At 37.0% G+C, this 13128-nt stretch overlaps 2 protein-coding genes across 2 annotated transcripts in view; both read right to left on the reverse strand.

The window, feature by feature from the left end:
- Positions 1-10461, reverse strand: LOC123307983 (ras-related protein Rab-43). Its single transcript, XM_044890499.1, has 3 exons — positions 9991-10461; positions 9569-9910; positions 1-1077 (listed from the first exon to the last, which is right to left on the reverse strand). Exons 1-3 carry the CDS (start codon positions 10201-10203, stop codon positions 976-978), a joined length of 657 nt encoding a protein of 218 aa, XP_044746434.1. The 5' UTR covers positions 10204-10461; the 3' UTR covers positions 1-975.
- Positions 10462-12159: 1698 nt separating this feature from the next.
- Positions 12160-13128, reverse strand: part of LOC123306600 (E3 ubiquitin-protein ligase AMFR-like) — a 70128-nt gene continuing 69159 nt past the window's right edge. The window contains exon 10 of the mRNA XM_044888671.1: positions 12160-12506. Within this exon, the coding sequence (XP_044744606.1) occupies positions 12497-12506 (10 nt within the window). The 3' untranslated portion in view covers positions 12160-12496. The remainder of the gene's footprint in view (positions 12507-13128) is intronic.

The following is a 13128-nucleotide window of genomic DNA, read 5'->3' on the forward strand; positions in this document are numbered from 1 at the left end:
TGGTTGTAAGTTTTGTATATTTTCAGTACTTGCTTCTATTAGTTAGAATCTTCTACAGAAAATCTGCTCACATCCATCAATACAGAATTAACTGCTAAATGAAGACAAATGAAAATATAAATCATGTGAACATTTTCATACTATGTGAATACAAAAGAATAATCAAAAAATATACAAAAAACAATTTCCAGATCAAAAGATATAATCTAAAACATACTGAATTTTACAGCTTGTACTCATACAAATGCATATCAATTTTCAACATCAAATTAATATTTAACACTCAATTTCAGAATTGAAATTGAGTGCCAATCCTGACAAATCAACAGTAGGTACATTTTTTTTTTGAGTTTTGATAAGCAGTTTTATGTATAGTGAGGACTGTTGAAAATTTATTATACGAAATAATTTTTTCATTATTCCAGTTTTTATGACAATAAAGGAAAATAATATCCTTAGCAGAGTTTCAAACAGAAAACCAGGAATATCAGTTAAAATTCTAAACATTCCCAGAAACAATATAAATTTTAGTTAAAGCTCAATATTGAATTTACTATGTTATAACAACGCCACACACCAACATTTAAGTTATCAAAAGAATAACATGTTAGCAAACTATACAAAATTGTTCTCCAAAATACAAATCACTGAACAATAGATTAATTGAATTAAATTATTCATGTCATTCAACACCATCATCATCAACTTTGATCTTCTTATAATTAATTTGACAAAGAGAGCTAAATAAAAACAAAAATATTTATTTACCTGAAAATAAGTAAAACTGAATCTAAAAATTATTGCACAGTATTGAGATGATCCAATAATTGACTTCATCATATGATCAATAACAATAAATATCACCAGAAATCAATTAAACTTCTCGTTTACGTATTAATTAACATCCGAGCTCCATATTAAATAAGTATTTTTGCAATAGTTAAATAAGGCACAGTAAGGCATATTTAGGTTCATTCAAAACTTTGTACACGAGCTACATTTGGAAACTGATTTTGCATCGCCCAATATCACAGTATCTTCATCAGATTGTTGTAGAATTCCATTGTCGTGCCTTCTCTGGAAGAAACAAAATTCGACAAGTTACATACAAGAAATTAATTATCTTTGAAATTAAAATAAAGAAGCTACATAAACAAAGTGTCCGGAATTAAAGTTAATATATTTCAGGAGGTCAAGATATGAAGAAAACATCGTCAACTAGGCGCTAGAGCCTATTCAACATGTCCTCCAAAATTGGAAATAACAATTCCGAAGAATTGTCATTCCAATAATGCGAGCTAGTCATGAACAGGCGTAGGAAATCCCAGACTAGTCGAAGCATTCAAACGCAACTGTAGACCGATTTCGGAATCAACGTCCCTCATCAGTAGAGTGTAGTGTTAGATATTTCAACCGGAGGATGGGGTCTTAAAAGAAATCGGGGCGCAGTTTTGAGAAATTATGTCAATTCTCATCACGCCACTTGTCCCGCAAAGACTGAACCAAAATCTCACTTTCTCTGCAAACTCCTACACCAATTCATGGCTTCCAGATTTAACTACTAACTACAGTCAACGAATATACAGGGTGAGTCTTTGTGTCGTACAAATTTTTTATCAGTAGATTCTTGAGGTCAAAAGATACACTTTTTACCATAACATTTTTTCCAATTCGGCCCTGATAAAAAGATATAGCCATTTTAAGCTTTCATAATGAGTTCTGCCCAAGGGCGGCTCGTCAGAGGAGGCAAGGGAGGCTAAGCCTCCTCATAAAGCTTAGAGCTAAAATACATTCACTTCGGGCATGTCCTCATTTTCAGAAAGTAATTTCTATATAAATTTTCCGAACACCTGAACTAGATATTCAGAAAAAAATTAGTTCATTTTTCGGTCCTCCGTTCATAAAAATCCAGCATAACAATCATACAATCCACCGGCTGCGTACGCGTCCGCCGCGTCGAATGTGAATATTTCCTAGTACTGCCTATATTCATTGTATATCATTTCCCGTTGAAACCGGCAATCATAACATTCTATTCTTTAAGTCCGTTCGGTTCCTCCGCATCAGAAACCTTCGGCAGGATTTTGCCCATTGAGGAACTTAAAAGGTGACGAATATTAAAAAATATCAAAAACCTTCGTAAATTCGTTGAATGAGACACACGTTTTCGTTCATCTCTACAAAAGTTGATAGTGAGTGCCATAATACAGCTTGCTCAGTTTTTCAAATAGCATTTTTGTGCATGTAAGGTAGGGTGTCGTTCAGACCAGCTTTCACTAAACAATTTGCTTGTATATTTACGCAATAATTCTTCAAATTTCTGAATTTTGTCGAGAAAACGACAAATTCTTGTAATTATCGCATTCTTATCTGTTTCGTTGCCAGATGCACATACTGTTATCGCTTGTCGACATATTGCATCGCTAACGCGTGTTTGATTGTATGATAGTGTATTGTTTCCGAATACTGGTTTCTGGTATTATAATTCGATATTTCGAAATACATTTTTGTTTCCTCTGTATTTGACCATTCCTTGTTTTTCCTTTTTCTCCGTGGTCTGCTGGTGTTCGTAAACTGAAGTCTCTTACAAAGACCCGTACAGAGTGAAGCGTGACCATTGTTTTTTTTTTTTTTTTTTTTTCCAAATCCTCAATTCCTATAATTTTTGAGTCAAAATGTCGGCAGAATGCGAAGTTTGTCATAAAGATATCTCAAGCGCACATAACACCTTATCGTGTTCTTCTTGTAATAAGGTGTATCATGGTCGGTGCGTAAATTTAACATCGACTGAACTCAACTTTTTTGCTGACAGCAATAATAAGTGGAATTGTCCAAATTGCTTATCCAACACGAGAAGGCTCCGTAGCAATTCTGCTAGCTCAACATCTAGTGCTGCAGCCACGGCTGAGTACTTTAGAATGATTATGGAAAAGATAACGTTAATTGGAGAGGATATTTCAGCTATAAAGAAATCCCAGCAAGATATGTCTACTCGTCTTGATGGATGTGTGACAAGACTTGACGAGCATTCTGAGTTATTATCAGAGCATAATTCTTTCATAGCTCGCCAGAGAGCAGAAATTAACGATCTGCAATCTTCGCATGGGTCACTTGTGTCAAGTGTTGCATCTGTCGAGAGAGAGGTGAAGAAATTGCAGTCTGTGTGCTCCGAGAAGTCGTCGAACTCCGATTTTGCTACTTATTTGGCGCCCAATGAAATTTTAGAAAGAGTCAGAAGATCCAATAATATTATAATAAGAGGAATTTCCGAAGACATAAATGTCGAATCTAACTCATCCACAGTTAGAAATATAGTTGAGTGTGTGACTGTTGGAGCAGGTGATCATATAACTGGTATATCACGATTGGGGCGAAAACAAGCCAAAGGAGACAGACCAATAAAGGTTGAGTTCTCTAGTTCGAGTATTCCTTCCAAGATTTTGCGTAATAAAACCAAACTAACTCAAAACACTACATATTCTAAAATAAAAATCTCTGATGATATGACACCAACCCAATTGAATGAGATCAAAAAAGTGAGGGAGGATCTAAAGCGTAGAGAGGCTGCTGAAGAGAAAGGAATTACCATAAAATATGTTAAAGGTTCGCCGAAGATTGTTCCTGTTCAACCTATTGTGGCATCAAAAAACTAAATATCAATTTGAACTGGAATATTGTATACTCTAATGTGCAAAGTTTACCATCTAAATTAAATGAAATCTTAGCATTCGTCCAACTTAATTCTCCTACATTTTTACTGTTTACCGAGACCTGGCTCAAACCATCTATTCCTGATGTAGCTGTATCAATACCTGGTTATTCTATTTTCCGCAGCGATAGTGTTGTAACCCCGGGACATGCTGGAGTCTGTGTTTTCGTGAGAGATGAGAATTTACTTGACTTTCATCTGTCTGTATCCAGTATCAATACACCTGGAATTGATAATATTTTTCTGGATATTTGTGGACTAGGAATATCAGTAACACTGGCCTGCATATATCGCCCTCGTCAGTCCAGCCACGATGATACATTATTTCGGCATCTTTCTCATTTATCCAATACTAAGCAATCTGTTGTAGTAGCAGGTGATTTCAATTTTCCCGACATTTCCTGGCCTTTAACAACATTACCACCTGTAAATTCACCCGCATCAGAGTTTGTGAATGTTATCATTAGTTCCAGTTTTTCACAAATTGTGACTGAGCCAACCAGAATTCGTATGGGACAGCGGCCTTCCTTACTAGACCTTTTAATGACGACAGATGAGAACATCCTCTCTGATTTGGAATATTTACCACCATTTGGTAAGTCTGATCATTTGGTGCTGAAATCAAGCCTCCATTTATTCACAACCAATCCTCCAAAATGTACGAATAAAACCTTCAAACAAATAAACTATCACGACCTCAATCGAGATCTGGAGAAACTTGTTGGTTGGAAATGTTGAGAGCATGTGGGGAGCATTCATGGAGGTTCTCAACAGTTCAATGTCTACTAATACCTCAATAAAAACATCTAGACGGAACCCCTTGAAGCCTTGGATAGGCAGGGATATCTTGCAAATGATTCGTCACAAAAAGGCATTATGGCAGAAATATAGACGTCACCTCCGTTCTCAAGATTATGAGAATCACCGGATTTACTCTAGGGAGCTCAGGAGTATGCTAAAGTCGGCGAAAAGGCAGTTCGAAGATAAGATAGCTTCATCACGAGACAGAAAGAAATTCTACAAATTCGTGAGGTCCACCATCAAGACGAAGGTTTCGACGCCCAGGATTCGTAGAGCTGATGGAACACTTTGTGAGCTGCATCAAGAATCCGCGGAAGTTTTTGCAGATAGTTTCGAGGCTTCCTTTTCCCAAGAACCAGACGGACCAATGCCGGGGCTAGGGATCCCCAGGTGTGTTCCTACCTTTGATTTCGTGGAGATTTCTCAGGATATGGTGTTGAGACATCTCTCTGTCCTCAAGGATTCTTCACCAGGGCGCGATGGATTGTCTCCTGCTATTTTACGAAGATGTGCGAGTTCACTTGCGTTACCTCTATCTCTTATTTATCAGGAGTCGCTCCGCTCGCATTGTCTGCCGTCTTCCTGGGTCTCAGCCTCAGTAACACCAATTTATAAGAAGGGCGATAGAGAATCTGCAGCAAATTATCATCCTATAAGCTTAACATCGGTTCCATGTAAGGTATTAGAGCGGATTATACAAGAACAACTACTTAAGTTTGCCCTGGAGAACGGGTTAATACCTCCAGCACAACATGGTTTTGTCCCTGGCAGGTCCATTCTAACTAACTTGCTTTCCTGCGTGAATGATTGGACCAGAATGGTCGACGCTGGTGAGCCAGTCGATATTATTTACTTGGATTTTTCCAAGGCTTTCGATCGGGTTCCACTTCGCCGCTTACTATTCAAGTTGAGACACCTGGGTATCGCGGGAAATGTTCTGCTTTGGATCGAAGCCTTCCTGACGGGACGGGAGTTCAGTGTTAGGGTGGGGAACGATTTTTCCACCTCAAGACCTGTGTGTAGTGGAGTACCTCAGGGCTCAGTTTTGGGTCCTTTGCTCTTTCTGCTCTATGTTTCTGATTTGCCGTTCACGCTGAAGTCTGGTGTGGTAGCTTATGCTGACGACATGAAAATTTATAATTGTTCGTTGAGAAATCCCATGGTTCTACAGGCTGATCTGAATATCCTGAGTGAATGGTGCAAGGACTGGATGCTGCCCCTCAATCTGGAGAAGTGTAGGGTGATGCATCTCGGCAATAATAACCCGAAATCACAATATTCCATCAACGGACACGTGCTCGAAACCACAAGAAGTCATTGTGATCTTGGTCTCACAGTAACGGCGGACCTTAGTTGGTCCCAGCATACCCTCAATGTCACAAGACGAGCTGGAAGGGCTCTGTACCTTATTGAGAGAACATTTCGTGGTTGCAGCCCTGCAACTGCCTCCCTATTATACAAGTCGTACGTCAGACCCATTCTTGAATTCGCGGGTCCTGCTTGGTTTCCAACCTTCCAGCGAGACATGGAGTTATTGGAGAGACTTCAACGGAGAGCAACACGCTTACCCTACGGACTTGATAGGAATAGACCATCTTATTCCGAAAGATTGAGTATCATGGGAATCACTGAATTTCAGAAGCGTAGGAGCAGAGGTGATTTGATCGTTACATTCAGAGCCCTAAACGGATTTTTCGGTGTTGACCTGTCCAATCTTTTTGTCCTGAATCCACATAGTCACCTGAGAGGTCACCATCTGAAACTATACAGAGAGCAGTTCAAGACAAGAGCCCGTCAACAATTTTTGTCCAACAGAGTTTTTGAAGAGTGGAACAGACTGCCCATCGAGATCGTTGCCTCCCATACCGTGAACTCTTTCAAGAATAATTATGATAACTATGGCTGAGTGTTGTTTGTTACTTACTGTTAATTTTTTGTATTTAATGAGTTATATAGGATTACCTCAACTCATATCATGTAATTAATAATAATAATAATTCGGACGGAGGCTGTTGGGCCTGCTGCCTCCGTTGATAGTGTAACTCACGCATACGTTCTCTGGACTCACATACTAGCCGAACAAGAATTCAGCTGACTTACTGTACCATATTCGCCCGTAAAATGTACCAGAGGAGGCACAGCTCCCCTGTTCTCCATCGATTCTTTCGTGCCGTCTTCGACTATATTCGCTTGATCTCCGACGGTAGGGGCGTTGTCCGGCGGTAGTTGTTATGATTTCAATTTTCAATTTGAATGTAACGACTTCGTGGAGAACTGGAACTTCGGGAAATTTGAGATATATTCTTGTTAAGATAGGTTGTTTTGTTAGGGCGTTAGGGGTAAGTACTGATACGGATCAAAAAATAAAATGGAATATTGAATATTGAGAATTAACTGTACACGTTGTTAAAACCTTTACAAGACCTCCACCAAATTTAATTACACTAATGTCTACCGAAAGCGTCAGAATAGAAGTTTCAGTGTTGTTTGGTACGATAAATGTGATTGGTTAACTGGATCGATCAAATGGGAAAAATTATTTTGCTGGCCATATTTACTATTTTCTCATCAAACAGAATATACGGTTCAAAACGGGGTTTTCAGATTTGAAAAATTTACCGCGATCTATCGAAAGGCATAACAAGTAAAAGGAGCATATAGCATCCTCTTGCATTCAAAATTAATCTTAGAACTGACAACTTTTCATTATGTTGAAGAAGTATACTTTATTGACTGATAAGAGTTTGTTCCAACACTCCTCGAAAACTATTAGCCTCCTCAGCTCTCATGACCACGAGCCGCCACTGGTTCTGCCTCATTCACTTCAGAATAACAAGCTTAATCTATGACACTACACATCTGTGGATCTTTTCAACAGAGTTGCATTCAGCCAAGGTACCCAATTCTCCGAATATCACAGATATTTTTAGTTTTCGAATATCAAATCACTCGAAAACGGCGCATTATACTAGAAAGTATTCAAATATTCATCAGATAGCATCCAACTTAGTTTCAAGAGTTGGGTTCTTCGAATTTTTGTTATTTTCATGGTATGTGATGGTCATAATGAGAAAACTGGAAGACGTGGATGACAAAGATCATAGTACAAAGATAGGAAACGAAGCGACTAAAGTGATGTGAGCGCCATCTGTGTTTCAAAAGTGTTTCAAGGCCCTAAAACTGGTAAAAATATTAATTCAAGGGCCATTTGCAGGAACACATGAAATTTTGTGAGATTTCAGATGGCCATTTTGATCAAAGAGGTTTTGAATGCTTTGATTCTCGTACCGCCTCTTCTTTATCAAACTCGTTTTAGTTGGTGATTATTGAAATTCTAAAAGGCTCTATAGACGGCTGTGATAAACAAAAGGCGATACGAAAATCAATGGCCATCTGACATCTCACAAAATTTCATTTGTCCCTCGAATTAATATTTTAGCTTATCTTACGTTCAGTTTCATAGTCAAATTTAAAGTCACTTTAAGCTTAAAGCTTCCGTTACTGTTATTTTTACGTAAAGTTTCATAATCAAATTTAAAGTCACTTTGAGCTTAAACACATTTGCATTTGAAACACAGATGGCGCTCACATACATCACTATAGTCACTATCTTTCTACTTCTTTGCTATAGGGTTAATATCGTTTTTGTAACTTTAACATATAAAGTGACACTTTTTAAAACTGACATTTTGAAACTAACCAATTACGAAAATTAAAATTGTTTCGCAACTGGTGATGAAAAGATACCTGCTTCCATAGTAACGGAGTGAAAATTTTCTGTCACTATACGATATAAAATGAATCTGCGAGGGACGCTTGTACAGACGTTTTTGGTACTTTCAAATTTGAATTCATCCTATCCAAAGTTAGAAAAAATATTTTGTGAAACACGTTGGGAAACACTATTATTCGTATTTCGCGTTTTTTTGCGCTCATTACGAAAAAATTTTTTTTCCCTACTGGTTGCACGAATAACTATTTTAAAGGTCGAAATGGAATGAAAAATTCTAATCAACCAGTTTAACTGAGTAAAGTGCAAAGTAAAAAATCCATTATAAGATGAGCGGTATAGAATAAATTCACAGGGAATTTTCAAGATGCCCACCACTCACTTTAATACATTTTTTGTTACATTCTTGTATCGACGTTCGCACCCTAGCAAAACTCGTTGGATTATTTCTAATTTGTTCGCAACCATTTACATGTTACTCCAATTATTGAATATTTTGGACTCAAGTTGAGTAAACGTAATCCTTCAAATATCCCCATGACAAAATCTAGGAGATTCAATTCCAGAGATCGAGCTGGTTTGTATACACTGTATAGAGGTTCTCCTCAGCCAAACCATTTATGTCTCTGATTATAAACAAGATCCAAGAAGCAGTATTTCCGGTAGAGGTTCACGAACATTTACTGGCAAGGAAAAACAAGGTGTACCTACATGGGGATTATTTAAGAGTTTTTTGGAGATATAAGGTTTGTGAGGTCTATTTTGCAAAGTTGACGAAAATAAATTGCAAAATAAGAAATGTGGATAGTTTTTGAAGATTCTAGTAGGTGGCTGTCGTAAAATCTAATAAATTTATAAAATCATGGGAAAAAAAAGTTTTTTGAAATTGTAATAGAAACAGGAGTGAATAATTTTTCTTCTCATGGTATTCAAAGGTCTGGTATTTCATTTATTTTATTCCTAATTTTACCATAACTAGCTCCTCTCAGATAAAATCAAGTGAATATGGAAATTAAGTGGGTGAAAACAGCAAGACAGATTACAATACTGCCCCCCAACTATATCTGGAATTATTGCCTCACATTTTATCTTTATTTGGTCATAAATATCCAATTATCTCACACAACTCCCCAAGTAACTCATATAATTATGTCATTAGCACTTATCAGAGAGCATTTCCTGATAAGTCGAGAGGACTGATATTGCATATCAATTACCTAAATGAAAATTTGACAATGTTTACCAGTTTAAATCAACATAAACATATTTTTCAGTTACTTAGGAACACTCCATATAATTAGATAAATGTATTCAATTAGAAAACTCACCTTCAATTCAGTTGCAAGATACACAAATGCTTCTTCTATATTTGTGTTTGATTTAGCACTAGCTTCTAATACAAAAAGCACCTCAGGCATATACTGACACATGGCTTCAGCTTCTTCAAATTCTACTTCCCTCAAATTCTCTTCATCTGCTTTATTACCAACCAATGCTAGAAGTACTGAGCTACCTGAATATTTTCGAACCTCCTCCAACCATTTGGTAACAGAGAGGAATGATGACCTCTTCGTGATATCATAAACAATTATTACACCATTAGCAGATCTATAATAACTCTGGGTTATAGTTCTAAACCGCTCTTGACCTGCGGTATCCCATATTTGTAACTGGAACAAAGTGGTCGTTAAAAAAAATTTCAATCCCAATTTTTTTCAGAAATAGATGCTGTAAAATCCAATGCTCTCACCTTCACTTTTTTACCATCAATCACTAAAGTTTTCATAGAGAAATCTACACCAATTGTGTTTCCATGTCGTTCGATGAAAGTTCCATTTTTAAACCGTTGAACTACACAGGTTTTTCCAGTTCCACAATCGCCTATCAAAACGATTTTGAAGAGAAAATCAAAATTTTCTTCACTTGGCACAGCTACTAACGTCGTAGGATTTCTTGTGGTCATATTTCAGCGTTTATGAAAATTGAGAATGTTCAGCTACCAGAATAAGTTTCTTCATTAACAGGCCAACTCATAATTCCATAATTAAATTACACTTCTTATAGTGAAATGAGATCAGAATCCAGCATTTTATCTCATGAAATAACATCCTTTTAAATGATAATTAATGCAGTAAACGGACACTATTATTATTGTTCAGATACTTGATTATTCATCACAAAGCAGAACAATAATAACTGACCAGAGACTGTTTGCTGACAGTTGTCAGACACAGCTGACCTTGACAGATAAAGGTTCATAGAAAGATGAGGTCATAGACATGTAGGCAATATAAGTCCAGGACCGGCCTAAGAACAAAATATGAAGTAGTAGAACAATATTCCAAGCATGGGACCAATCTTTATTCAAGTTTCGGATAAGTCGGTGATTCCGTTTAGGAGATAGAATGGTATTAATTTCCATTGAAATTTTTGAAAAACACCCTGTAAATCAAAATCTCCCATTAAAATGGAATCGCACTTTAAAATTTTTCGCAACTATTCATTTACATCCTGTATAGGAGTATGAAAAAAATTCTCAGCAGTGTGCAAAAGTCTCCATACCAACAACACTGCTAGAATACAGCATAATGGCTCTAAACCGACCATTTTTTAACCAACTCTCGAATAAAACAAGGCTGCGTGTTAGCGTCTTTATTGTTCAATATTTTCGCCATATCAGTCTTGATAATTGCTGACATGAGCATGCCTGTAAGAGGTGTCAGATTTGATGGAGGCCTGTTTAACCTGAAGCGCCTCAGAGCAAGAACCCGTATAAATAAGTTTATCACGGAATTTCAATATGCAGACTACTGCGCACTTATCGCTAGAAGCTCAAAGGATCTACAGATAATGTTGGACACTTATAACAGAGTCTCTGCCTATAAACATATTAACATATATACGAAGCTTTAGGCCTTAGACTCAATTTTAAGAAAGTCCGCCAGAAAACCTTCAAACAGATATCAGGATGAAACTCTAGAACAGGTCGGGCAGTTCAAATACTTGGGAAGCTTCTTAAATACTAGGGCTAGGGCTAACCTGGACACGGAAATACACAACCGTATTCGGCATCACAGGTATTCTGGAAGCTAAAGGACACATTGTTTCAAAATCACGACCTCAATCTGAAGACCAAGACAGCTGTTTACAAAGCAGTGATTCTTTCAACGCTTCTTTACGGAAGTGAAAGCTGGAGGCCCTACAGGCGACATATTAAACGCAACAACGTCATCTAAGACAAATAATGTATATCAGATAGTTCCACAAAGTTTCGAATGCAGAAGTCTTGCAACGCGCGAGTTGTACAACTCGTGACTCAAGTAACGAGGGCCCGACTCAGATGGAGCGGCCACATCCTTTGGATGCAAGACGCAGGACTCCCCAAAAAAGCTCTGTATTGACAGAGGGAGTCCAGAAACCAGAAGGCCAGTATAAGCGGTTTAAGGGTACACTACATCAATCCCTAAAATCAGTTAATGCCAATCATAACTGGGAACAACTAGCGTTAGACAGGTCACAGTGGAGGTCTATGGCGCACAGTTATAATGGAGACTCGAGAAGAATACAGCGGCGGCCAGATCTGGTTGGTGACTATCCATGTCCGGAGTGTGGAAGGATCTGTAGGTCACGGTGGGTCTCTTCCAGTCACAGGGCACACAGTCGGAAGTAGCCCTAAAAAATTAAAGTTTGATCGCACCGACAGTCTGTTTTTTTAGTCCTTTTGTAGATTCATTCTCGGTAACGAGATTCAGCAATGAATGAATGAAAAATGAATATCTATGTTCAGAGCTCGCGTCTGACAGGTCCTAGTTCGCTAACAGCTTCTGTGGTTGTGATTATAGATGTCTCTATGTCTTTTTTCATATAAAACCGCATAAAAAAGCAAAAGGGGGGGTGTATTTAAATCAATCATAACAAATTAAATTTCAGAATGATTTATTGGAGCATCATTCAGCACAATAAATTAACGATAATAAGTACTGCTACGATACAAAGTACAGTGAAGTAAGTTTATATTTATATAATACAAAACTTCGGCCTCTGATATCTGGCACACAGTATATTTGCATGGCAATTACATGTTTCTATCTTGAAATATACCTATATAACTTGCTGATTTATAACAAAATACAGGATTACACACATGAATTGATTAGATTTCAAAAATACATATCTATCGTTTTATATCTTGTTAGTTTTACGTTTTGCTTGCATATCTTGAAAATTCTCCATATTTCTCGTTTTCCATTTTAAACCTAGTAAAACCTACTTCATTTAGTACCTCATGATAATAGATTCAGTCAAAACTGAGCACTTATACAGAATCAACTATTGTAACTTGAGTCTTTCTTCATAATTGGCTTGTAAACTTGTCTTTCCTTCTAAAATATATTGTGGCACTTCCGGTTAGACCGGAAATAAATTTCAAATACGTCATTATCCGTTTCACTTGAAACGGCTAATAATCCGCATAACTTGAAGCACCCAGTATAGGTAGGGCACTATACTAAAATCCAAAAATAATTATGTAATTTTTAACCTGAATCAAAATTATATTGATAAGCAAATTTTGAAAACTCAATCATACATGTATTCTTGAATAAATAATAAATAAGTCTTTAAGTGATGGTTCTTAAATTAAATGTTACAATTCATAAGATGAAACAGAATAAATCATTTTTCTGATAAGCGAATCGAAAAAATAAAAATAAGTTGTACAAAGCTGTCAATAATATCAGCTTCGAAGAAAAAAAAAAGTAACAATGTTACTTGAGGAACTCAGATTATGATTTCCCATGTTGCACAGCCTATAAACTCTCATTAGTGTAGAAAAATAAATACAGGTAAAAGGTGACCGTATTTTTTCTTTTCAAATTTATAATGGCCA

Source organism: Coccinella septempunctata, chromosome 2, assembly GCF_907165205.1.
Source record: "Coccinella septempunctata chromosome 2, icCocSept1.1, whole genome shotgun sequence".
In the NCBI taxonomy this organism is placed as follows: Eukaryota; Metazoa; Arthropoda; class Insecta; order Coleoptera; family Coccinellidae; genus Coccinella; species Coccinella septempunctata.

Excerpts from the sequence above, each read along its gene's own strand:
- LOC123307983 (XM_044890499.1), bottom strand. The coding sequence starts at position 10,203 with ATGACCACAAGAAATCCTACGACGTTAGTAGCTGTGCCAAGTGAAGAA. Across the intron at positions 9,911-9,990 it reads TTGATGGTAAAAAAGTGAAG|TTACAAATATGGGATACCGC; the intron begins GTGAGAGCATTG and ends ACTTTGTTCCAG. Across the intron at positions 1,078-9,568 it reads ATCTTGCAACTGAATTGAAG|AGAAGGCACGACAATGGAAT; the intron begins GTGAGTTTTCTA and ends TGTTTCTTCCAG.